This window comes from Mus caroli, unplaced genomic scaffold (assembly GCF_978045245.1).
Source record: "Mus caroli unplaced genomic scaffold, Mus_caroli_1 scaffold_4, whole genome shotgun sequence".
NCBI lineage: Eukaryota > Metazoa > Chordata > Mammalia > Rodentia > Muridae > Mus > Mus caroli.
In genome coordinates, this window is record NW_028227259.1 from 131501598 (window position 1) to 131527011 (window position 25414).

A 25414-nucleotide genomic window follows, 5' to 3' on the forward strand; every position below is an offset into this window, starting at 1 on the left:
CAGATTCTCTCCTGGGGTGCCAAGCTAAACAGATTTCAGCCCCATTCAGACTTCAGATTTCTGACCTCCAGAATAACCAAAAAAAGGTACTTTTGTCCTTCGAAGATGCTAAGATGGTGGCGATTTGTTCTAAAGTAAGGAGAAATCAACATTCCCTCTCTGCAGAAGCTGGGCCTCAGCCCATCAGAATCCACATGTTGCTTTGGGATGTAGCCAAGAGTATAAAGTGAGGAGGGCAGGAAGATGCAGGCACACCAACGCAGGGCCACTGTGAGGGCCAGCACAAGCTTAGCTCAGGAACCCTAATGGCCTGCAACTCTATACCCCACCAAGACTTACCCAGGGGCCTATGCCTACCCAAAGCTGTTTCCACACCCATTGAGCCTGAGATACTGGCTGTCTCACAGCATTGGCTTCTGAACAACAAAGCTCTTTGCCTGTTTCTAGGGTCTTAATCACGCAGCACCAGAGATTGATCCCACAGCTCTCCCTGAGACAAGAAGAGGGGGATATCCCCTCAGGGGCCCCCCCGGCAGGAATCTAAGAACCAGCCTCTTTCAAGGGGAGTCTCAGTGTTATGAAATTGCAAACCCCACTGTGTAATTTCAGCAAGAGGTATTCGGGTCCCCTCAGAAGCAGCATTGAAATCAAATAATCCACTTATCAAGGTACCTTTTGTTTCAAGAGACAGGAAACAATGAGCCATATTTAGCAGAGGGAGAAGTCCTGTAGCCAAGGAATGTTAATAAATCAGAAATGGGAAAAGGGAAAAATTCAAATTGGCTCGAGTTACCGGCAAGCTGCAGTGACTTGGCAGGTGCTCACGATCCGGTTTTCCTTGATGTACACTGAGCCAGGCCAGCATGCCTTCTGCAGGTGTCCAAGGGGGTGGGGGTGAGTGGCCAGTATCTGATACAGAACATGCTGGGCACATGAGGGGAAGTCACCATTCCTGGACCGGTGATTTCTTTTTATATGAATGTCACTCAAATGGAGTGTGTGTGTGTGTGTGTGTGTGTGTGTGTGTGTGTGTGTGTACTTTGGAAACCTTAGAAGTTCTAGTATATCTTATCACCATAATCTAAGTGCAGATGGATTCTAAATAAGAAAAGACTGGGGTATGGTTCAGTTGGGAGAATTTTTACCTAGCATTCACCGGGCTCTGGGTTTGGTACCCAGCATTGTGTTAACCAGGTGTGCCAGTACACCTGTAATCTCAGCACTCAGGATGTAGAGGCAGGATGATTCAAACATTCAGGGTCAGCCCAGTTAGAGAGCAAGTTGATGTGTATGAGTTTGAGAGACCCTGACTCAAATAGGAAAGGCAGAAAAAGAATGGAGAAGAGGAAGAGACAGAAGTGGAGAGGACAGAAAAGAAGAGGGAAACAATTAAGAGGGGGAGGAGGAGGAGGAGGAGAAGTAAACTATAACAATCCTGTGATAACCCCTTGCCCCATCACCAGGCTTGCTGAGGACCTGAGGAGTTGACATGCTCTATAGAGATGACTATAGAGATGAAGATTCCGCGACTTAAAAGTTTCGGATAGTTACAAGAAATAAAAATTCCCTGCCGTCACCCGTAGCTCAGGGATTCACCAGTTCCTTGTGGGTTCTGTCTGATTCCAGGGATGTTTACCATAATGCATTTCTTCTTTGTGAGCTAGAGAAGGCTTCCACTGAAGTCCCTGATAGGTCGCTTCTTACTGATGTAGCTGTTGAGGTCTCTTTCTTGCCTACCATTGGACCTTGTTGGATCAGGGGGTTCTCTGCTACGATAATATGGGAACTTGTGGTAGGGACTGCCCTGTGGACCAGGAGTGTGTATTAGCATTGTAGATCTGCACCTGCTCTGTGCAAGTAGTATTCCCCTGTCCATCAGCAATGTCTCCAGGGGCTGGAGAGATGGCCCACTCAGGAAAGTTCTTGCATGTTCACATGAGGACCTGAGTTCGATCCCCAGCATGGGGACATAAAATCCTTAGGTACTTTGGTACTGATAGGTGCTTATGACCCCAGTACCATGGAGCCAGAGACAAGTGCATCTCAGGAGCTTGCTGGCCAGGCAGTCTGTCCAGATCACAAGCAAGTTCAGCAAGAGATCTTGTCTCCAAAGTAAGGTAGACACATTGATTGTGGAACACTCTTGACATCAATATTTGACTTGCAGGGGCACGTACATGTATGTGCATGCAGAGAGCTAGAGACAGATATATAGAGAGAACATACATGAAAATAATTAAAATATTATGATATATGTAAATTATACACACATATAGAGAGATATCTATATCTATATCAATATTGATATAGATATATAGAGAGGTGTCTAGTATGACCAGTGTCCCCCTTGGGCAGGTAATTAGTCACCCTTAGTTGGATCTCTCTCTTCAACATGCTACAGAAGTCCTTGCCCCATCTTAAAACAAGCCCAGTTGGCCTGGCCATACATATTCTAGAAGATTATATTCCAGTGTTATTCATTTCAAAGCAGGAAGGATCTAACTGCCATTCATCACTTAGTGACATGGGTACCTTCTGAGAACTCCGTGCTCTTGGGTGATTCCCCTGCTGTTTGGCTATCACGCTGGGTATTTGTATGGCCGGATAGCTTATGCCAAGCACTAGGCTGGGCCTGTGATGTGGTTGACAGACTCTGATCATGCAGTCAGTGGGCAGTAGTCAGCATTCTCCTGAACACACTTTATAGCAAGTGGTTCACTGTGAGGAAATTTATAAGAATCCTTAAGACAGGGCTAGAGTGGTTTCTATCAAGTTATGTGCATTCCCCATAACCGGTGTATTGTTCATTTCTGACAGCTATGAGGAATGTTTGTTCACAGCAGAATCTCCACAGATATCTAAGTAACTAAAGTGCTCCACTGTTCGGTGACTGAGACATCACTAGGCCATGGAGAACTTGAAACTGTATTCTATTGCAGTACCACCTTTGTCTCTCTGCTGACTGGAGCAACCCACCATAGTGTGTATCAGTTGTATGATATTACACTATGGGCTTAAAATCTGCCTCCTTCCCATGCACCTAGACCAAGATCCCTCCTTACACTCCCGAGTGATCCCTCTGCCTGATTGTAACTCATCCCCCTTCCATACAGAGTCCTTAGCCCACCCCCTTCCACCTGCAAGAGCCTTCCTGCCCTTCCCATCTCAGCCCAGAGAGAATCAACTGGAAAGAGTCCATGTTCTGTCAGCATGTCAGAGAGTGAGCCTCGTGGTGACGGCAGTGCGTCATGTGGACTGACAGGGTCATTTCCCCCCCGAGGTCTTCTGTCTGGATGCTAAGTGACGGGAGCATCAACTACATTCCACTATCTCGGGATCTCAAAAACTCAATTTCCGGCGGTAGCTTTGCAACCGGAGTTCTCTGATGAACAACTGATGGTGGACACAGTATCCCTGCCACCGCCGACAGCAAGCACAGATAAAGAAAATGGATAAACAGGGAGGGAGACAGAAGTGGACACTCTGCCTGTGGCGTGGAGGCCAGATGGAAAGGTACAGCTGTCAGCGGCCTCCCAGTGCCTCTCTGCGTGGCCTTCGGGAGCTGGCAGAGGCTTGTCTGAGACTTTGATTCATACCCTTGAGATCTCTTATTTATCCTGTCTTTCCTAGAGATGCTAACCGGTGCTGATGAGCCAGAGTGAGGGTTAGTCAGGGGCTCTAGGCAGTATGGCATGTGTTCTGTGCAGTCCGGTGATGGCAAGACAATACAGGAAAGGTTGCAAACGCTTCCAGCTCCTTAATCAGCTAGACCCAAACTTCCCCAGACATGGGAGGTGTTTTGGTCATATGCATAGTATGTGCCTTTGGGAGTGCAGAGGGGGATGCGTATAGTCACTAGGGTCATGGGCAGACGCTTGGTGGCATATTGGAGAGATTTAGGCTTTATGAAGTCAACCACATAAGAAGGAAAGTGTTGGCCTTCTCATTCTTTCTGAATAGTTCCTTAGAGAGAGAGTGAGAGAGGAGGGAGGGAGGGAGGGAGGGAGGGAGAGAGAGAGAGAGAGAGAGAGAGAGAGAGAGAGAATTGGTTTTTATTTTGTACGTGTGAGTCTGAGTGTTCGGATGTATGTATGTGTGCCAAGGACTTGCAGTTCCCACAGAGCCCAGAAGAGGGCATCATATCCCTGAAACAGAATTACAGATAGTTGTGAGCTGCCCAATGTTGGGGCTAGGAATTGAACCTGGGTCCTTTGAAAGAGCAGTGAGTGCTCTCAAGTATCTAGCCACCTTTCCAAACCCCCTCTTTGAACAATTCTATCATGAGAAAGTATACTGGACAAATGCTATTTGGGTCATGTGATCTTGGGTGGTTTTTTTTTTTTTCAGTTTTAGAAGGACCATTAAAAAAAAACCAGTCCATTGGTATTAGCGCATTATTTATCTCAATCAGAAAAACTATGAACTATTAACCTCTTGAAAGTGCATGCATGTATATCTGGCTTCTGTCATGCATGTGTGTCAGATTGAGAGGGTTCCATCAGTAAAGTGCTTGACATACAAGTTTGAGGAACTGAGTTTAATCCCCAGAGTCCAGTGGGAAAAAAGCTGGGTGTGTCCACGTGTGCCCATGCACCTGCACAGATACCCTTAAAGTAATAGTTAATAAAACATGACCCTATTGGACACTCATCAGGAGCCAGGCTCTTAGTAAATGCATTCTTTTTAAAGATTTATTTATTTATTTATTTGTTTCATGTATACAAGTACATCATTGCTCTCTTCACACACACCAGAAGAGGGCGTCAGACCCCATTACAGACGGTTGTGAGCCACAATGTGGTTGCTAGGAATTGAACTCAGGACCTGTGGAAGAGCAATACTCTTAACTGCTGAGCCATCTCTCCAGTCCTTGCTAAAAGAATTCTCTTAACGCACATTACTGAACTTTCTCAACTCACATAGCTGGGTGAAGGATGGGGGGAAGAATGGGGAGGTGTGGGAGGTGGGAAGGTGGGGAGGGTGCGCCTCTGACTCCAGACAACTGATGTGGATTTTAACAGCATCCGTACATTCAAGATTTCATCGGGGAAAAGTCACATTTTTTTCTATCCCCCCCCCCCATTTCTTCATCTATATGTAGATGTTCCCACAGGATATTTGTTAAGATCTTGAGGAATGAGGTTCCAACCCAAAGCTTTTAAAACCCCACCAAGAATGCAGTTAACTCTCTGTGGTTACTGCCTTTGGCATCTGGTGTAGCTTTGTGCCCCCAAATTTGGAGGCTGTGATCAGCTTTGGTTTAGCCTGGACTAGGCTAATGAGGCTGAGCTGCCTCGTTTGATGGCTTCGTCACTACTGACTCGTGTCATCAGTGGGATAACCCAGCTCTCTTGCACATTCCCTCAGGCTCCAGTACTCAGCCCAGGCTGGTTGTGTGTGTCAAAAGCCGAAAAGACAGTGGTAACTTAGCCTTGACACTGTCATATTTGCGACTAAAACTTTTTTTTTTTTTTTTTTTTTTTGGTTTTTCGAGACAGGGTTTCTCTGTGTAGTCGTGGCTGTCCTGGAACTCACTCTGTAGCCCAGGCTGGCCTCGAACTCAGAAATCCGCCTGCCTCTGCCTCCCGAGTGCTGGGATTAAAGGTGTGCGCCACCACGCCTGGCTGCGACTAAAACTTATAAGGGTTTTCTTTCCTTTCATTTGTTTTGTATTTCTGAAGTGAGAGGACAGCTTTTTTGGAGTTGGAGATGTCCTTCTGCCATGTGCGTCCTGGGGACAGAACTCATGGCATCAGGCTTGGTGGCAGGTGCATTTATTAGCTGAGCCATCTTGACAGCTAGAAGCTTACAGAAAGTAGCCATGTGCCCACTAGCACATGCCTGGTGAGTGGATCAAATGTGGATATCTTCATCCCCAAACTCCTTGCGCTTAGCTTTTACCCAAAGCTCCCAAACCATAACTTTGACTCGGGTTCAATCTCACAGACTAGAAGGGCTCAGAACGAGGTTCAACATGGAGACCAGAGCTAGTGCCCTATATTGCATGTTGAGGATACAGAGTGACCCCAAAAGACAAAGAGGCCCCAGATAGGAAGATTTGCGTTGGAAGTCCACCCCACCTTCATATTGTGGGGACTAAACTCTACATTTGCTCGAAAGCCAAAAGGCCATTTGTAGACTTGTTTTTAAACAAAAATTTTTGAAGAAATCAAACAATTATTCTCTCTTGGAACAGGGGAGATGCCTCAATCAGTAAAGTCCTTGCCTTGCAAATATGGGGACCTGAGATTGATCCCCAGAACCCACGTTTAAAATCCTTGGGATTAGTTGGGAGGACCCAGGCCAGTAAGAGACTCTGTCCCGTTCCCATGTCTCCAAAATGATGGCTAGTGCCTTAGAAATGGCACCTGAAATGGTTCTCTGACCTGACCTCCACATAAACTTCCATATACTCATATCTGCATACACATGAAGGGGGGGGGGAAGAGAGACAGATGAGAGAGAGAGAGAGAGAGAGAGAGAGAGAGAGAGAGAGAGAGAGAGAGAGAGAGAGAACCTCTCCTGTGCAGGTAGAGTGAAGAATGATGGTGAAATTTGTCAACAAAGCATCATGTTCCCAGGGCGCCCTGCTGCAGGTGGACCCTGCAATCCCATGCTCAGCTTTGTCTGCAAAGCTTTGTCTCCCTGTCTCCCCCAAATTAAACTGTCTCTAAATCTTTCTACTTCAAGTTCTCAAGAGCCCTTTGGGCCGGACTCAACACTTTAAAATTAAACATCGCTAGATGTGGCAATTAGCCTTTTGGTATTTTGTGAAGTACAGTGAGTTTCTTAAACACTCAGCTCTGACACTTCCAAGGACTCTTCGTGGAATGGTGTACCTTGGCAAAGCTTCCGAGTGTGTCTGAAGCTCGACCAGGACTGAGTGGGTTAAACTGGAGATGCTCTGCTGTCCCTAATGAGAAAGGAATGAAGGTGCCCTTGTCACTGGTGACCCCGGCGCAGGGCCTCTGGGCTAGGAAGAGAGTGTTATTTCTTTGAAGAGACATCTTGACAACCCAAGTTCATCTGGACGCAGAACCAAAGGCAGCTTTGATCTGCTTGCCAGTGTCCCTGCCGGGAAGGGATTAGGGATGCTTCCAGAGGAGAGCAAGCAGGGTGTCCCATATGCTCAGGGTGGATGCAGGCTGCACTTGGAAGAAGGCACAGGGAGGAAGGTTGGGGGGGAAAAAGGAGGGAGAGAAAAGTCTCCCAGCTTCTCTGTCATGAATGGAAGATAGTTTGGGTTTCTTGGGATTTACAAAGACCAGACAAGGAGGTTGGCTGATTTGAGGCTGCCAAGGTAGCAGTTGGGCATTTGTGATCTTGAGCCCTTTATGCAGCCAGAGTCCTTAGCATTGAAAGTCCTGAACACTGAAAGTCATAGTTCTCCTGGGGATTCTCATCTTGGACAAGCAAGTGGCTGAGAAGTCATCTGGGACAGATAGAGGGAAGCATATGTATCACCCATTTCTGACTTAATGTGGAATTCTAGCAGCCTCAATATGCATGGACTTAACTGTTTCATGACTCTAAATCTGGGGCTGCAAACATTAAGTCCATCCCTAGGGTCCAGCAGGCAACTCCCTCAGGCTGCAGGGGCTGAGTCCCAGTACCCAGATGGCCACCATCTCTTATTCTGTCCCAGCTGCAGACAAACCTCCTCTATTTCCATACTTACTGTGCTGAGAGGAAAGCTGGGGACCCAGAGACTCTCAGCTTCTTCTTTTTTCTTTTTTTTTTAAGATTTATTTATTTGTTTTATGTATATGAGTACACCATTGCTCTCTTCAGACACACCAGAAGAGGGCATCAGGTCCCATTACAGATGGTTATGAGCCACTGTGTGGTTGCTGGGAATTCAATCCAGGACCTTTGGAAGAGCAGTCGGTGCTCTTAACTCGCTGAGCCATCTCTCCAGTTCGACTCTTAGCTTCTTAAGGTAGCATTTCAGTATGCACATGTGTGATGTATTCACATGTGTGCACATGTGTGTGAGGGTTCATACCTACTAATACAGGAGTGTGTGGTCCTCAAAGGTTGGCCCCGGGTGTCTCCCTCTATTGCCTTTCCCCTTGACAATGTCTCTCACTGAACTTGGAGCTCATCATGACAGCTAAACTGGTTGGCCAGAGAGCCCCTGGGATCCTCCCAGCTATGCCTCCCCAGCGAGGGCTCTTAGATGGGTGCTGAGGTTTTGAACTCAGAGATTAGACAGCAAGATACATAGATTGAGTAAAATTAGTTTTCGGTTGGGGCCAAGCGAGCATTGTCAGACAGATCTGAATAAATTAAGGGACAGAAAGTGGGCTTCCAAGGACCAAGAAGTGCTGGCCACCACATGAGTAGAATCTTGAAGAGGACCAGAAGTTGCCTGGGACCCTTAAAGGGCTCCCTCCTAACCAGAGGGTAGTTGACTTATTCAGTCTCTTACACATTTTGATAATGAAGATTCTGTCATTAGCAATAAAGGAAAACAACAGTGACTACAGGACCTTCAGTGATTTGTAACTAAATTTACCAAGCTTAAGTGGTTAACATGACCAGAGGACTTGAAGTCCATAGACATAAATACAGGTATTTCTGCTCCTGGTTTTCAAATAATGGGGGCGGGAGTGTAGGTGGGGTGGGGGCAAGGGCTTCTCTTGTTGCTGTTTGTTCTAACAAACAGGCAAGATCTGTACATAGAAAATGAGGGTTATAAAACCTAAATGGTTTGCTCACATTCTTTTTATTTCATTGAGTATTTCCACATTCTTTTATTTTGGTATTTGACCATGTGGCTACAAGAGTTGCCAACATAGTAACAAAAAAATTTCCACACACCTTTAAATATATTTTTATGTGTTTTTCAACGTTGACATTATGGATAGAAGGGTTGCAAACATAGTAGAAAGAATTTCCACATACTTTTAAATATATTTTATGTGTGTGTTTGTATGCACAGCTGTGTACTGTCTGCATGTAGTACCGATGGAGGCCAGAGGGGGCACTGTAGTCTCCTGGAACTGGAGATCTAGACAGTTGTTTGTTTGTTTGTTTGTTTGTTTGTTTGTTTGTTTGTTTTTGAGACAGGGTTTCTCTGTATAGCCCTGGCTGTCCTGGAACTCACTTTGTAGACCAGGCTGGCCTCGAACTCAGAGATCTGCCTGCCTCTGCCTCCCCGAGTGCTGGGATTAAAGGCGTTTGCCACTGATCTAGACAGTTTTAAGCTGCCATGCGGGGACTCTGAATTGAATTCAAGTCCTTTGAAAGAGTAGCCAGAGTGCTTAGCTGTTGAGCCATCTCTCTAGCCCCTGTTTCCAAACACCTTCTATCCAGATGCGTCATACTTTACAGTGTCATCACATCTAATTCAGGTGGGCTTTCTTCCTCTCCTCAGCTCCGTCTCTGTCTCTCCTATGTTTCCCAACATCTCTTTTCTCTTTGTCTTCTCCCTACACCATCCTCTACTTTGTCATGGGTCCATTCAACGTTTAATATTATGATTTGTGAGTACGAATGTGTGTGTCTCTGTGTGTGATGTATTCTCATGTTTGCATGTGCCTGAGGGTTTATCCTTACTAAGTGTGAGTGGTGGTCAAAGGTTAGGATTGGGTGTCTTCCTCTATTGCCTTCCAGCTTATTTTGAGACAGGGTCTCACCTGGAACTCACCATTGCAGCTAAACTGACCCCGGGGTTCTCCCAGCTCTGCCTCCCTGGTGTGGGCTTTTACATAAGTCCTGGAGACTCAAACTCAGGGCTTCAGGCTTATGCAGCAAGCACTCTGCCAGCTGTGCCACCTCTCCGGCTCTAAGGTTTCATCTTGCTTGTAAGATTTGGATCTAGTTCTATTTAATTTAATTTTGTTGTTGTTGTTGTTGTTGTTTAAAACAAGTGTCTCTTAACACAACTGCTCTAGCAGTATTTATTAAAGTCTATACATTTTTGCCTCAGGATTTGAGGGGCCATCTTTACTTCCAACTAAACCTTTCTGTTTCAGGGATAATTTGTGGATTTTATTCTATTCCACATGCCATTTTCTTACTCCTAAACTTACTGGTTTGGCTGGACTAGCTGGCCAAGAAGGCTTAGGGGTTCCTCTGTCTCTGCTCCCGCCCCCCACCCACACCCCCACCAAGTGCTAGGACCACACCCATAAGCCACCATGCACTGCCTCTTTTTTTAGATTATGGAGATCTGAACTCACTCAGGTCCTCAAGTTTTCATGGCAAGCACTTTACTAAGCCACCAACTCCCAGTTTTACACACTTCAATCTACTTTACATAATTGAACCTAATAATTCTGTAATTAGCGGACCACCGGGAAGAGTTGGCAGTTTCCTGAAGGACTCTGTAGCTTTGGTCGTGGAGTTTAGAACTCGTAGCTCTTTGTTCTAAATCACTGCGTGCAAACTAACAGCCCGGATAATAGCTGCCTGTTACTGATTTAAACTTCTTCCCCTCTCTTCCTTAGTGACAGAAAGCCGAGGGGTCATGGATAATATACAGAGATTCTCTTCATTGCCGCCGTACCTGCCCGTGAGCTTCCACGTCCTCAGAGCCGAGACTGCATTCTTCCTAAAGGAGGCCAACCCCGACCCACTGCGGAATGCCAGCCTGCAGTCCAGGGTGGAGTCTTTCTTCATCTACAAGGCCCAGCAGCCCCCGGTATTAAACGTCAGCTATGGGCCTTACTCTGCAGAAAAGGTCATCCCTCTGGACTTGATGTTGAACCCCAACTTTTTAGGCCCAACCAGTAAGTTTCCCTTTGACTGGAGACTGAAGGCCTACATCCTCCAAGAGAAAGTCTACCTGAGCCATCCCAAAGTACAGGTGCTCTTCCACATTGTGGGCCGAGACTGGGATGACCAAAAGGACGAGAAACTGCCCTGCCTGCGGGTCTTTGCCTTCAGAGACAGCCGGGAGGTTCGAGGCAGCTGCCGCTTGGGTGGAGCCCTGGGACTGTGCGTGGCCCAGCTGGAGATGCTGCCTGGCTGGTTCAGTCCCCCAGCGGTTGTATCTGGGCGCAGGAGGCCAGCAGAGCAGCCAGAGGGGAATCTTGTGGAACTGTATTATGCTGTACAGCCAGGGGGTGAGCGTGGTGACTGCACTGGAGGTGACACCAGGAAGGACAATGCTATTCGTCCAGGAAAGGATGGACAGGAGGGCAGGACATCCCACCTACAGAAGATTGGCACCGTTAGCCTTTACCGCGCCCAGGACAGCACCCAGCTCAGCGAACTGCGCCTGGATGGCAATGTGGTCATCTGGCTGCCCTCCCAGCCTGTCAAGCAGGGAGACATAGTCACCGCATCTGTCACCATCGCCAATAACTCTACTGTGGACCATTTCATCCTAAGGTAGGCGCCCAGGCTGGTATCTGATTGTATGTAGTATGTCTAGAGTCAATCTGACTCCACGCCTAAGGGTCGGCGTAATTGCTACCTCCCAAGGGATCTGCCCCCTAATACAGAAGCCTGTGATTCTAAGCCAAGATGCGCTGGGAAGCTGTGCTTAGACTGTGTTTGTTGTGGGCGATGATCGGGAAGAGGCGAGTTAGTAGGTGGCCTCTTTTTCTCTACCAGCTACAGAATTAAAATTCAGGAAAACCACTGCTCAAGATCAATGCCTCTACTTGCAAATGTTATAGACTTCTCAGATAAAGAAAGGCTCCCAAGAACTGGGGAGACCACCCACTTTAAGAGGCTTGGGGTTTTTTTGTTTTGTTTTGGTTTGGTTTTTTGTTTTTTGGTTTTTGGTTTTTTTGTTGTTGTTGTTGTTTTTGGCTTTAAGATGTCTCACCCATACAGTGATTGTTCTTCCTCTTTTCCATTTTCTATTGCTCCAAAGGTTATGCGCCCTTCTATAGCAGAGACTGACTTTCCCTGTCTGTAATGTTGACGGACTGTGATGAGGTGGGAGCCCCAACCTAATTGTGGGTGCCCTAACAGTCATAGAGAGACCCACCACCACAAGTCGGGGGTGGGGTAAATGACTTGTGTTTCAGAAGTGCTGAGGAGCTAAAGGCCACAGAGAAATGGAAACTTACTACTTGTTGCTGGGGGAGGAGCATGGGAAGGGGAGGGGGGAGGGGACACGAAAACCATGCAAAACCCCTCAAAACTGGGATTACTTATGTGTGCTCTTCTATCATCTGGGAGCCCAGGGCCTTGGCATTCAATGCTGCCGCGGTTGGGTCTTTGGCTCCAAGGTTTCATCAGATTGAGCAGGGAAGCTAACCTTTCTTTGACCTCATTTGCATAATTTGCATATCCTAGCAAACTGGGGAGATGGGCTTCATCTCAGGAAGCTGGCCTCCATCACTGGGTGTCTGGCAGAGAGCTCTTGCTCTCGGATTGCTTCTCACTGTGAGGGCTTTGGTGCTCAGCTCAGCACACATGCTTTCTCAAATGCCTAGGGGAAGCACCGCAAGGCAAAGCTTCCTCAGACTAGCTCAGGAGCTGCATAAGAGGGAGATTTGTCTTCAAGTGACGCTGAAAAGTGAGGGATTCAAAAAGAGGGATTTTAATTGTGAGTGAGAAAGTCTTCCGTTATAATTGCTGCAGCTACATTTCAGTTGTTTGTTTGTTTGTTTTAAACAATATTTATTATGTTGTCAGATGATTTGCTTCTGGGTGGGGAGGGAGGGAATGCTTTCAAAACAGAATGCCAGCATGCTATCCTGTACTTCGGTGACATCCTATTCTGGTAGTCTGGCTGCCAGGATGGTTATTGGTAAGGTTTTTGCGTTGCATGTGCGTCACATAAAGAATTGAAAGTCAAAGACTTTCATATATTTCTTAAGGTATTACTTATTCCTCTGGGTTCAAATAATGATTTGCTGAGAGCTCTGTCTTAACAATATACTTACTTTCTTGTGCCTGCGGCATCCAAGAGTCAAACCCCAAACCCAGGGTCTCTTCCTGAATGTTCTATGGCTGATCTGTGCCCTAAGCTCTTTCTTACAATTGTGAGTGGGCTGTTGCTGCAGGTCCCAATTTTCTGCTGCTTTGGGTGTCATTAAAGGATTTAGGATACCTCTTTATAAGATTTATGTTTTTTACAGGGCTGAGATGGCTGGTTCAGGGAGTTCTCTCTGGAGCTGTGTCTATGGCTTCCTCCAAGTGTTGATATGGAACCAAAATGGCGGGGGATTTAGAGTGAAGGTCCAGCTTCACTCCTCTGTCCTTGTGCCCCTCCCCCGGCTGATCAGGAAAAGTTACTGAGCTAAAATCTGAGTTCATGGTTTTGCCTGGGACTTCTAGATCTTGTAAATTGAATCCACACAGTGCTGCCTTGGGGGCATGGGGACAGAAGGCAGCTACAGCACTTCAAGGGGGTTGTGACATATCAGAGACACCTTTGTTGTCTTCCAGTGGTGTGTACCAGCTCCCCCCTTGAGAAAGTGCAGCCTCTACCCTCTTCAGGGTGATTCTAGCCACCCTCCATCCCCCAGACAACACAGATCTAAGGCCCAGGCAGTCTGGTAGCAGGAAACATGCACTGGCCTGGCTATTGCAGAGGATGTCTGGGTTTTTCATCCCAATAGAGGAGGACCTCTGTTCCTGCCACACACAGCCTGAGTGGCATGCAGGGCTTCCCTTCACAGCCTCAATTTTTGCTTATCTTAAAGATAAATTCAATTATATTACCTACTTCCACGGGCCTGTAATGATTCTGAATTTGTGAGGCCTTCATACCAGTGTCTGGCACATAAAAAGATTGAATATTACCAACGGATTTTTTAAAAAAAACCTATAAACGTTCATTGAGTTGTGCTGTGGATTCTCCAGCTCCCGGGTTTGTCCCCAAGCTGTATTGATCACCATTTCACCCCAATTTTGGTAGGAAGAATTGTCTTCCTAGAAAGCAGGGCTTTTGGAGCACGGGAGATGAGAGAATACTTAGAGACTCTTTGTGTCCACATTTCCTCACTCACAGCTTTCTAATCATGACTCGTGGCAGGCTTCATGTGAGGAGGTAAGCCTTGTTTACTCGCAAAGATCTCCTGTCCCCTGACTTTAAACTTGACACAAAGATCCTTAGTACGGAAGACCCAGCACACATGTACACATGCGCACACACACACACACGCACACGCACACACACGCACACATGCATACATGCAGACACACATACATACATGCACACATGCTCATGGACACACATGTCTCAGTTCTGGAACCCGTAGACCAAGAGGAAAAACAGTGTCCAAGAATCTATCTTGGAGTTATCCATTCTCATTCCAAAACCCCAACTTCACTGTTTGAAACGGGAGGGAAATCCCATAAAAATGAAAGGGACTGGGGAGAAGACTGGGCAGTTAAGAGCACTTACTACTTTTACAGAGGACCTAGGTTCAGTTCCCAGAACCTATATAGTGGCTCATAAATGCCTATAAGTCTAGATCCAGGCTTCTGTGAGCTCATGCATATGTGTGGTGCATATGAACTCACATATGCAAATACACATAAAATAAATCGATAAATAAATATTAAAAGGTGAAAGGGGACAGGGAGTTGTGGTTCAGTGGGTCACACCTTTGGCATGCGAGTGGAAGAACAGGAGCTCAGGTTGCCAGGGTAACCCTCCTGTGAGTCCAGCCTTGGAAGACAGAACAAGGAGAGCCTAAAGCAGAACTGGCTAGGAGACCAGCAACTTGTTGTGACCTCTGGGTTGATTGAGAAACTCTGCTCCCATGAATAAGGGAGATAACAAGAAAGATGGAGGATAGTCCCCAGCATCCACCTTGGGCCTCCATGTACCTACACATTTGCCGAGATGTGCACACACACACACACACACACACACACACATGCAGAAAGATGCATCCACATACATGTGTGCCACAAATAGGTGAACCATGGAAAAGAGGAATATCATAAAGTGAGGTTATAAACAATATAGACATCTGGGTATTTTCTGCTATAGCTTTGAGGTGACCAAATGTCCATTCTGACAGCTTATCCTATGGTTTTTCATTCTGTGACCCCCCTATTCAGTATCTCAACTCTTTCCACCTCCTTATCTTCCAACCTTCTGTGTGTCTTTAAAAAAAAATCTGGGCATGGCAGTACATGCCTTTAACCCCAGAGTGCAAGAGGTAGAGGCAGGTGTTCTCTGTGAGTTCAAGGCTAGCCTGGTCTGTATAGCAAGTTCAGGCAGGCCTGCCAGAACTATACAGTGAGAGCCCATCTCAAAAACAAAATTCATTTCTTTTTTACGATACTCCCAGAAGTCACCCGGTGATGTACCTTTGCCCAGCTTCGTCACTCAATCCATCCCTTAATTTCAAGGCCACAGTTGGACAGTTTTCACCACGATGCATGTAATATTTGGATCAAGAAATTTGGTTGTAAGGCACATTATCCATTTCCAGTTTATTCATGACCGAGGACATTTTCAAAGGGGAAGAAGTCCAGTTGCCAGGAGCAGATTTTGGAAGAAATGTCCAGTTTCCTTTAAGAGATGCAGCCAGTGGACAGATGAGATGAGACCTTCACCTGGGTGGGGCGCTCTCTTCTCAGGCCCTGGATTTGGAGAAGATCATTAATGGGCCTTGCATGCTCTGCCCACTCTGCTGATCATATGCCATTGAGCATCTGGACTAGGAAGTGACCAAAACATTTGGGTACAGAGCCTGCTCAGACCCTAGACACCTTCAGCTGGGAGCATCCCAGAGACCCTTGAAGACCATAGCATTTAGCCAATAAGGTAGAGCTTTTCTCAGATAGCTTACCCCACAAGGAGTATTGTTGAGCACTGAGTGCTACAGGGCAGGCAGGAAGGCTCCATGCTTCTGCAGGGAAACAGCTGTATGCATGTGAGATGCTGAGTGTGGCAAGGTATCCCCCCCGCCCCCTGCTCAGTATCACCTAGCTCTCCCTCCACAAGAGAAAGTTGGTTCTCTGTGCCCTCGACCCACAATTAACATCTTGAGAACAGGTATATAAAGCCTGCTCTTGAGCAAAAGAAAAGCTTGCCTTCTCCAAGTCACTGATTGATTGGTTGATTAATTGATACATGTTTGTCTGGGTTACATGCACATACAATGGTACCATGTTTGCTGAGGCCAGAGCTGGATATTTGTGTATCTTTCTCCATCACTCTCCACCTTACTTCCCTGAGACAGGGTTAGTCTCTCTCAGGATCCACCGAGTTCTAGCACCCCCTGCTGGAACTACAGTCACTACCAACCATGGCAACTTTTTTACATAGGTGTTGGGATTTCAAACTTTTTATAAAAAACATTTTAGATCTATTTATTTTACTATCTGATGGGTATGAATACTTTGTCTTTGTGTGTGTGTGTGTGTGTGTGTGTGTGTGTGTGTGTGTGTGTGTACCAGGTTCATGTCTCGAGACCATGCAGATCAGAGGAGGACATCAGATCTCCTGGAATTGGAGTTACAGATAATCTGGACCACCATGTCCTCTGGACCCTCTGGACGAGCACCAAGTGCTCTTAACTGCCCATACTACTCACCCAATTTTGTATTGTCCTTTTTAAATATCTCATTTACTCCAGTGTGATTCTTATGTATGTGTCCTTCCACTAGAGCATTGTCAGCCTACAAAGGGCTACACTTTTAGAGCAAATTCTTTCTTCCTCCCCCAGCAGCTATCAGTTACCAGTAGCTCCTCAGCTAGAGGTGGGACTTGGTACCCACCTTCCACCTCCATGCTTGGATTTTGTCTGGCCTGAGCTTGCAAAGGTCTAGCATATGCTATCATAACCACTGTGAGTTCATATGTGCAACTGCCCTACTGTGTCCTGAAAACCGTCTCTCTGCAGTCATCCACTGCCTCTGGCTCTTACAATCTTTCTGCCTCTTCTTCATCAGTGAGCCTGAGCCGGGGAGGAAGAGGATGTGATGTCTTTGTCCCATTGTGTCTGAGCACCCCCACAGTCTCTTATTCTCTGAGCACTGACCTGTTGTGGGTCTCTTTGTTAATCACTGTCTACTGCAGAGAGAAACTTTTCTGATGAGAGTTGAAAGCTTTATTAATCTATGGGTATATGGGTAAATTATTAAGAGATGATTTAATAGTCTGTCCATTTAACAGAGTGTTAGCAATAGGTTCTTTCTAGGGCCTATGGCTTGTTTAGACACAGATTCCTGACCCCAGTAATGATGCCAGGTATGGACCTTAAATCTGATCAGAAAGTGGTTGGTTACACCCCTGACGTATGTACCACTATTGCACTAGTGAGTTTGTCTTGCCAGGCTGGTTATTATTGTATCTTGAATGGTTCACAGCTAGGTAAAATTGATGGCTACTTTGTCTACCAGTCATAGACATTCTAGCATTATGAAAGCTATCCAGGAGGAATGAAGTTTCCTGGGGAATACCTGCTTGATTTCTCCATGTTCTCACATGACTCAAGTCTGTGACGTCTTCCACAATAGGGTCTTATTGTCAAGTTCTAGAGGGTAATCAGGAGTGTTGGCAATTACCTATGACATTTGAAATTTCTATCAACCTTATTGGCCAATATGTCCAAAAGAGGCAACCCATTCCTGGTACTGGGCTCTCTGGTGTCTAGTTGGGGGCATTGTCACCCTGCTAAAGGGTAACTCTGCTTTATATATATACACACACACACACACACATATATACATACATATACATACGTACATACATATATACACATATATATGTGTGTGTATAATACATATTTATATAACATAACTTAAATATGTTTAATATATTTACTTATATATTAATATATAATTTATATATTGTATTAATATATTATAAAATATTATAATGAATAATATAAAATAAATAATATAAGATAATAATTAATACTATGAATAGATAATACAATGTATATAATGAATATAATATATATCATAAATATAAATTAAATATAAATTAAATATATAAAATAAACACATAGAATATATTCTATATACTTTACATATAATATGATATACCATAAATTTTATATAACATACACTATACACCTTATAATATAATATCATATACTTTATATGATATATAATATAATTTTATTAGATATATCACATATAACTTATATATAATATATAAATATAAAGGGGTGGGAAAAATATATATCAGGCATTCATAGCTTCAACCTTCAGAGCTGTGACCATAAAATGGGTGAGGAATGCAGTAGCCTGAGGCAGGTGCAGAGGCGATCTCCCTTTCAACCCTGAATCTTGTATATGAACACTGATGGCTGAATCACTGATGGCTGTGATGTCTGTGACTGGTGAGTGGAGCACAGTCACCTCAATTAGTGACTCCAGTCCCTGACCAAGTCAACATGGCCTCAGTATAATCTAAACATGCTTCAATAAATAAATAAAACCAATCCTAACTGTGATATACTCCTAGCATGTTCCAGTCAATAAATAAAAAGGATGAATGCAGGAAAGCAGTTGAGGAGATATACCATGTGACTTCATATACAAGAGGACCGGAAGAGTACCAGGGGTGGGAGTGAGTTACTTTTTAAGAGAGTAACTGACTAATGGCACTGAGGCTGACTCCCACCTCTTTTTACAAGGACTAGGGAAGGCTATTCCAGTAGAGTTCTTTGGAAACAGCCAGAGCAAAGGGCAAGTCACCAGCCCCCACCAGTGTTCTAAGGGTAGGATCCTACACGGTGGCACACAGGACACAAGTGTACACAGAAACATTATCATTACAGCCAAGTCACAAAACCCCACCCATCAGCTGCTGGGTGGATCAGCAAATGTTAGCGACCTGTTTAGTGGAAAAGAGTTAACCCCTCAAAAGAAATTAAATCATGTGCTGGAGCTGTGGCTCAGCAGCTAAGAGCAGTGACTGTGGATCCAAAGGACCCCAGTTCAAATCCTAGCAACTGATTGATGGCTCACAGCCATAAAAACTGTAAATCTGAAGAAATTGAATCATATGTGCTGTTGTGTAGGTGAACCTCGAACATAAGATGCTGAGAGAAGCCATGTACAAATGACTCTAGTGTCTGTAATTCCATTTGTATGGAACGTCTTGAACAAGCAAATCAGAAAGAGGCAGTTATCAGTAAGCAGGACATATAATGAGAAGGGAGTGATGTCCGCCTCTGGGGCTGGTAAAAGGATCCTGAATTAGACAGTCATGAGGGTTCTGAGTACATTACATAGTTCTAAATCAGTTACAGTGGCCAAACTTTAGGGTATATATCACACCCATGGAGCTAAAAGGAACAGCGCTACAGGCCCTGGATGTTCTAATGCTGCTTCCGAAGGGATTGGCCACTTGACAGCCCCAGCAACTGGTGACAAATGGAAAGTTTACTGCCAGACCTTGTGGCTTTGAAGACAAGCCAGAAAACAGAAGTATTACGGTTTCATTTCTGTTACTGTGATAAAATAGCCTGACAAGGAAGTTAGAAAAAGAAAGGATTTATTTGGCTTATAGTTCCAGGTTTACAGTCTATCATTTTGGGGGAGTCAGGGCCAGGAATTTGCAGTTAGTCACAGTACATCCACAGTCAAGAGCATAAGGGATAAACAAATCTGTTACTTGCTCTCAGCTGGCTTTCTCTTTTCTTATATTGTTCAAGATACTGTGCCCAGGGAATGAGGCCGCCCACAATGGGCTAAGTCTTCCTATGTCATTTGGACAATTCACCTACAGCCATGCCCACAAGAGAGTCTGATCTAGATAATTCGTCATTAAGAATATCTTCCATGGGGCTAGAGAGAGTGCCCAGTGGTTTACCTTGCAAAGGTCTTAAGTGCAGTTCCCAGCACCTACATGGTAGCTCCCACCTGTCTGTGACTCCAGCTCCAGAGGATCTGACACCTTCTTCTGGCCTGTGCAGGGACCTGCATTCATGTGTGCATATGTACATGCATGCAAAAGTACACACATTAACATAATTTAAAATAAATAACATAATTTAAAATAAAGCATTACTTTGAGAAGATTCTCCTCCTAGGTTGTATCAAGTTGAGAGTTAAAACCAACAGGTAACAGTTACATTCCAGCTGTCACAGCACACACACAATACCTGCAGGTGACCCTTTTTGTGTCCCCAGAGCCAGTCATAGCTCCAAGAAGTAATAATTAGGGACTACAGAGATGGCTCAGTGGTAAAAGTAATTCCTACACAAGCAGGGGAGCTGAGTTTGGATCCCAGAACCCCCAGGAAAAAAGTAGGGTGGTGTGATGAAGTATATCCATAATCCTGGCATGGTGGAAGCAGGTCAGAGGGTCCCTGGATCACTGACCAGCCATCCATGAATCCATGTGCCGAGTCCATGAGCTTGCAGGTTCAGTGAGATACACTGTCTCAAAAATAAACAAGATGGAGGGTAGTGGAAGAAGACCCTCATGTCAACATTTAGCCTCTACCTATACATGTGCACATCTGCATGTGAACCCCATACACAAAGTAAGCATGTGTTCCTTGCATCATGGCAACGGGCCCCAAACTTTGTGACTAGAAGCAGCAAAGCTTCCTTCACTCACAGGGTTGGAGGCCAAAAATCAGAAATCAAGGGGCCCCCAAAGTCTCTAGAGAAAAATCCCTAACTGCCTCTTGTAACTCCTTGTGGCCCCTCATCCTTAGCTTGTGGCCATATCACTCACTTCAGCTTCTGACCATCACACATTGCCTCCTGTCGCTGCTTTGTGGTTTTGCTGCCCCAGGTCCCCTTTCCTTCCTTTTCAAAGGACACTGTCATTGGGTGCAGGGTTCACTAACCCCTAACAACTCACAAAAACTCTGTTCCCAGATGGGTCTCATTGGGAGGATGCATATGGGCGGGTGTTCAGGAATGGGGTTGCGTTGACCCAACCACAGGGAAGATGCTGCTAAAGCTCTAACCCTGTTCTCTGCCTCACCCCTTGGCAGTACCAGCCACGTGCCCCACGGGAAGTGGCAGAGTTTGAAGTAGGTCTCTCCCTTCTCCGCCTCCATCCAGCCGGGCTCCCTCAAATCCACTCCTCTTAATTGCTGAGTGCAGACTGCCTGATGCTGTTATAATTCAATTTCACAGAGTCATCTTTTTTTCTTCTGATCTCTTTCATGTTGAAGGATTTGAAGGAAAAGAGAAAAAAAAAACCCACAACTCCTCAAAGGCATTTTCCAGATACCTGGATCACCCTGGTAATTTCTGTTTCTACATTTCCAACTGGCCATAAAGCTGTGAGGTCACAGAAGGGCTGCACTGTTCTCAGACACCCCATTGTCAGAGGAGACCTTAAAACACAGTCAAGTTTGCATTGACGGTATAGTAAAAGAAAGCTCAGAAAATTCTGGAGATGCGTTTTCCTGTATGTTCTTCACCAGTGTCCGTTTTCCTCCCCATCAAATGCCTCCAAAGGCAAGGGCTTGTTTTCATTTTCTTTAGCTTGTCATTTTAAATGCATTCTCCTGGAACAGACAAAAGGAGCAATTTTTTTTTCTGCTTGGAAAGAAGCAAAGAAGTAGTTTCCTGCTCCAGCCCCAGTCCCCTCCCCAGCTCCTCCAAAACACATCTGTGTTGCCAGGCAGCCCAGCCTTGGTGCAGACTTTCAGAGCTATTCGCTGTTGTGGGAAACATTTGAACAGCAAATTGACTCCAGCTTGGAACAGAGAGGAACCAGAGGGCCCTCCTGACCCACCACCCGCTGCCTTTGTTCCACATTCTTTAACCCACTTAAAAGTCATCTTAGCTCTCAAGTTCTCCAAACTATGCCTTTGACTGTGTTGGTGCACAGTTTAACCCATAAGGAGTGGGCCTGTGGCATCTGGTCTCTTTCTGGTTATGTTCAGTGGGCAGAGGGGCTAGAAGAACCAAGTTGTAATCGCAGCAGAGAGGCTTCTCGGCCTTTTCTGCATTTGGTTTCTTTATTGTGATGGTGTGTGTGTGTGGTGTGTGCGTGTATGCATATGTGTGTATATATATATATATTTGTGTTGATATGCATGTGTGTTGTTTGTATTCACATATTTTTGTGCATATGTATGTATCTACATATTGGTATGTGTGTATTACAGTGCATATGTGGTATCTGTATATACTCATATATGTGTGTGTTAGTGTGCATGTATGCATGTATATACATAGGTGTATGTATGTTAGTATGCATATATATATGTATATGCATGTGTGTATGTAATGTGTATTGTGGAGTGGTATATGTAGATGTTTGTATTATGAGTGTGTCATTGTGTGTGCATTGTGAGTGGGTGGCATACATAAGTATGTATGTATGTATGTCTAGTGTATGTTTGTGTGTATGTGTGTTCTTGTGTGTGAGGGGCTCACCTGTATGTGCATGGATGTGGAAACAGAGGACAACCTCAGATTTCACTTTTTGAGAGTTCCATCTACCTGTTTTATTTTTGGTTTTGGTAGGTTTTATTTATTTTTGTCCTGGGATTTTTTTTTTATTGAGGCAGGGTCTCTCACTATCTCACAACTCACACCATAGGCAAGGCTGGCCCACCAGTGAGCTCCAGGAATCCACCCATTTCTACCTGCTCAGTGCTAGGAATCCAGTCATGTAGCACCATGCCCAGCATTTTATGTGAGCACTTCGTTTGAACTCAGAGCCTCATGCTTGTGTACACAACACGTTCCCAGCTGAAGCATCTTCCCAAATCTGCATTCTATTCATTGACTCTGAAACCCATAGTGCTGCTGAAGCTGGCCTTGAACACACCATGTAGTATGGACTGGTCTAAAATCCTTCTGCCTCAGCCTTGGCAGTGCTGGAATGACCAATGTGTGTCACTGTGCCCTGGGCAATGTTCTTGGAATGTTCAGGTGTTAGTACACAGCTATTCTGTTGGTCTGACATCAGTCTCCGGGGCTCCTGAATTTTAAGTAGGTGAACTATATGTCTTGTCCCCCCCCAGGAATTATTAGCCAAGTCCAACTCATGGCCAGAGGAAAAAGAGGCATTTACAGAGTTTCTTGCTGATGCAGGCTGCCATTCCAGCCAGTGCTTCCTGAGTTCTTAGAGAAGTTGAGTGTATGCCTCGGCCCATCCTCTGGACAGGTGGGTTGGGGAACTCTGAGAGGCATGGGGAACTCTGCCTAGAAAGGCAGGTCCTGAGTTTTAGGGACATGGAGGTAAACAGAAGAAAGAGAGGTATTCAGCAGACAGGGATAAGGGAGATGGCTGCAGCTCTCAGCTCTCCAGATCTCATCCACCTCCCTTCCCCCAGAGCTGGGATCCTTGTCTCTCTTGCCTTCTCCCACCATGGTCTCTATATCTATCTTATAGAAAGAGCTTCCTTCCTCAATTCTCTCCCTGGAGAACACCTAGCTGTGAGGCCAGGATGCCCCTGATAGAAACATTCTCAACAGTGATGGGCAGAAGGCAGGGACCACACCTCACCTTCCTTCAGATCCCTGCGCCCACCACCACATTGCTGTGACACGACAATCTGCTAGCTGGTTTCTCTTCTCTCGAGTTTCCCAGAGGAGATCTTTGAAAATAGAACTTGCTGCAGACAAAAGAATGTGTGGTCTTTTATACTAGTCTTGCTGAGTGCAGCCAGGGTGGAACCTGTGGGTCCCAAGCGTCAAAGCTCCAAGTCGTTTTGGACACTGTGGCTTGGGTGGTCCTTGTGGGCTCCTAAACAGTTGTGTTTCCATGGCACTTGGAAAATAACTCAGTCCTTTCAACAGACAATCCTACAGATGATAAAATGGGGCCACTGAGAGAGGAGGCATGCGTCCATCACACATAGCCCAGTTACAGCTGAAATGGTGAGGGGCTTTGCATCCAGAAGCTCTGGGCTTGAATGACATCCCCTTGGCATAGATTGTCATTACCTCTCTCATTTTCTGCTCAGGGAGCCCCGGTGTCTCCTGCCTCTTGCCCTTCGTAGAGTCTAAAGTAGATGTCTCTCTTATAATGAGTCCAGTAAATGGCCTGTAATTGAGTTGCTTTGACTTTGTTTGGGCCACACAGCCATCTCTAATCTATTTACAGTGGCCAGTGAATGCAAGTGTGTTTAGCCACCAGGCTATTCTTAAAGCTGGAAGAGGTGAATAAATCTCACCAAAGCATGTTAAGGGTGCATGCATATGGCTTCATCTGGGAAAGAAATGAAAAGGAGGTGCTTAAGAGGAGGAGGGGGGTCTCATGAGTGGGACAGGGGCAAGCAGTAGGTGTGCACTCTGGCTGCAGCCTCACAGAAGAGAAGAGAAGCTCAGAGATGGGTCCTGAGATTCAAAGCCAGCACCACAGTTTCTCAGCTGTATGACCATGACCAGTTCCACAGCCCCTCTGAGCCTTGATTTCTGCACATGGATCATCACAGTACCCATGTCCAGTGGTATCTTGAGACTTCAATCCAATAGAAGTTTATTACATTAGGCACCTATTACACTTTTAATAAATATGAACTATTTTTATGTTACTCTTACGTGTATCACACATACGTTTTCTTGGAAGTCCCACAAAGGCATGCTGGGCCTTCTTTCTGATTGAGAGCCGAGTAGAGCTGGGGGCATCTGACTGGTGAGCTCCCGTCTCTAAGGCAAGAGCAGCATGCTTGGAGAAGACAGTTGTCCTTGCTTTCATTGAGATCAGCTAAGGATTAGTTTCACCCCACTTCCACAAAGATACTTGATAATATATGTGCATGTTTCTCGCTGTTGACCAGAGAGTAGAAGTTCCTGCTGGTGGGTGGAAGCTAGGGAGAGGGTATTCGGTACATAACAATGCACAAGGCAGTCTCCTTCTCTGTTGATAATGAATGAATGAATGAATGAATGAATGAATGAATGAATACAGCTCAAAAGAGCTGCTCATGACCACCAAGGTGAGAGTTAGACACAGTTGCTTCTCAGACCCCAGAGCCCATGCCTGTCACAGAGACTCAAAACTGTGCCCTGTGTGTCTTTTAAAGGCTGCTTGTTAAGGACAGAGCATCCCTTCTCGACGAGGCAAGGACTCTGTTTCCCACAAGTTGGCTGAGTATAATGTGTCCACAAGCTGTTGAAATAGAGGCCAATTTTCCTGTTTACCAAAGAGCAGGGGCCTCATCTACTTAGACTAGAACTTTGTAATGAGTCCATCTTAACATCTCTGCTTTTTTTTAAAAAAAAAAAAAAAAAAAGGTGATCACCTGGATCATTCAGATGGAAGCTGTCCTTGCTATCGGCTTGCACTTCACTCTCAGGTCCCTTTATTATCTGTTAATGAACACTTCCTGGAACAAGGCTTGGTCACGTGGCTGATCTTGAAGTCCGTGGATCTGTGTCAGAGTCTCTGAGATGAACGACTTCAAGATGGAGTCCAGATGACAATTACGTCATCCCGAAGTGCACAGGGGGAAGATGAGTCACCCATGAGGACTGAGTTATAAATGGGACCGTGGGAGGTCACGTTTTGGCTCAGCGGAGCTGTTGGATGAGAGGTGCTGGGGGAGGGAAGCAGCCTGGCTCCTCTTCACTCTGCTCATGGTTTTGAAGTCCCTGAAGAATT

At 45.5% G+C, this 25414-nt stretch overlaps 1 protein-coding gene across 1 annotated transcript in view; it reads left to right on the forward strand.

Moving 5' to 3' along the window:
• Positions 1–10461: 10461 nt before the first annotated feature.
• The window catches only part of Tmem132c (transmembrane protein 132C), a 202477-nt gene continuing 187524 nt past the window's right edge, over positions 10462–25414 (forward strand). The window contains exon 1 of the mRNA XM_029477801.2: positions 10462–11340. Within this exon, the coding sequence (XP_029333661.2) occupies positions 10475–11340 (866 nt within the window). The 5' untranslated portion in view covers positions 10462–10474. The remainder of the gene's footprint in view (positions 11341–25414) is intronic.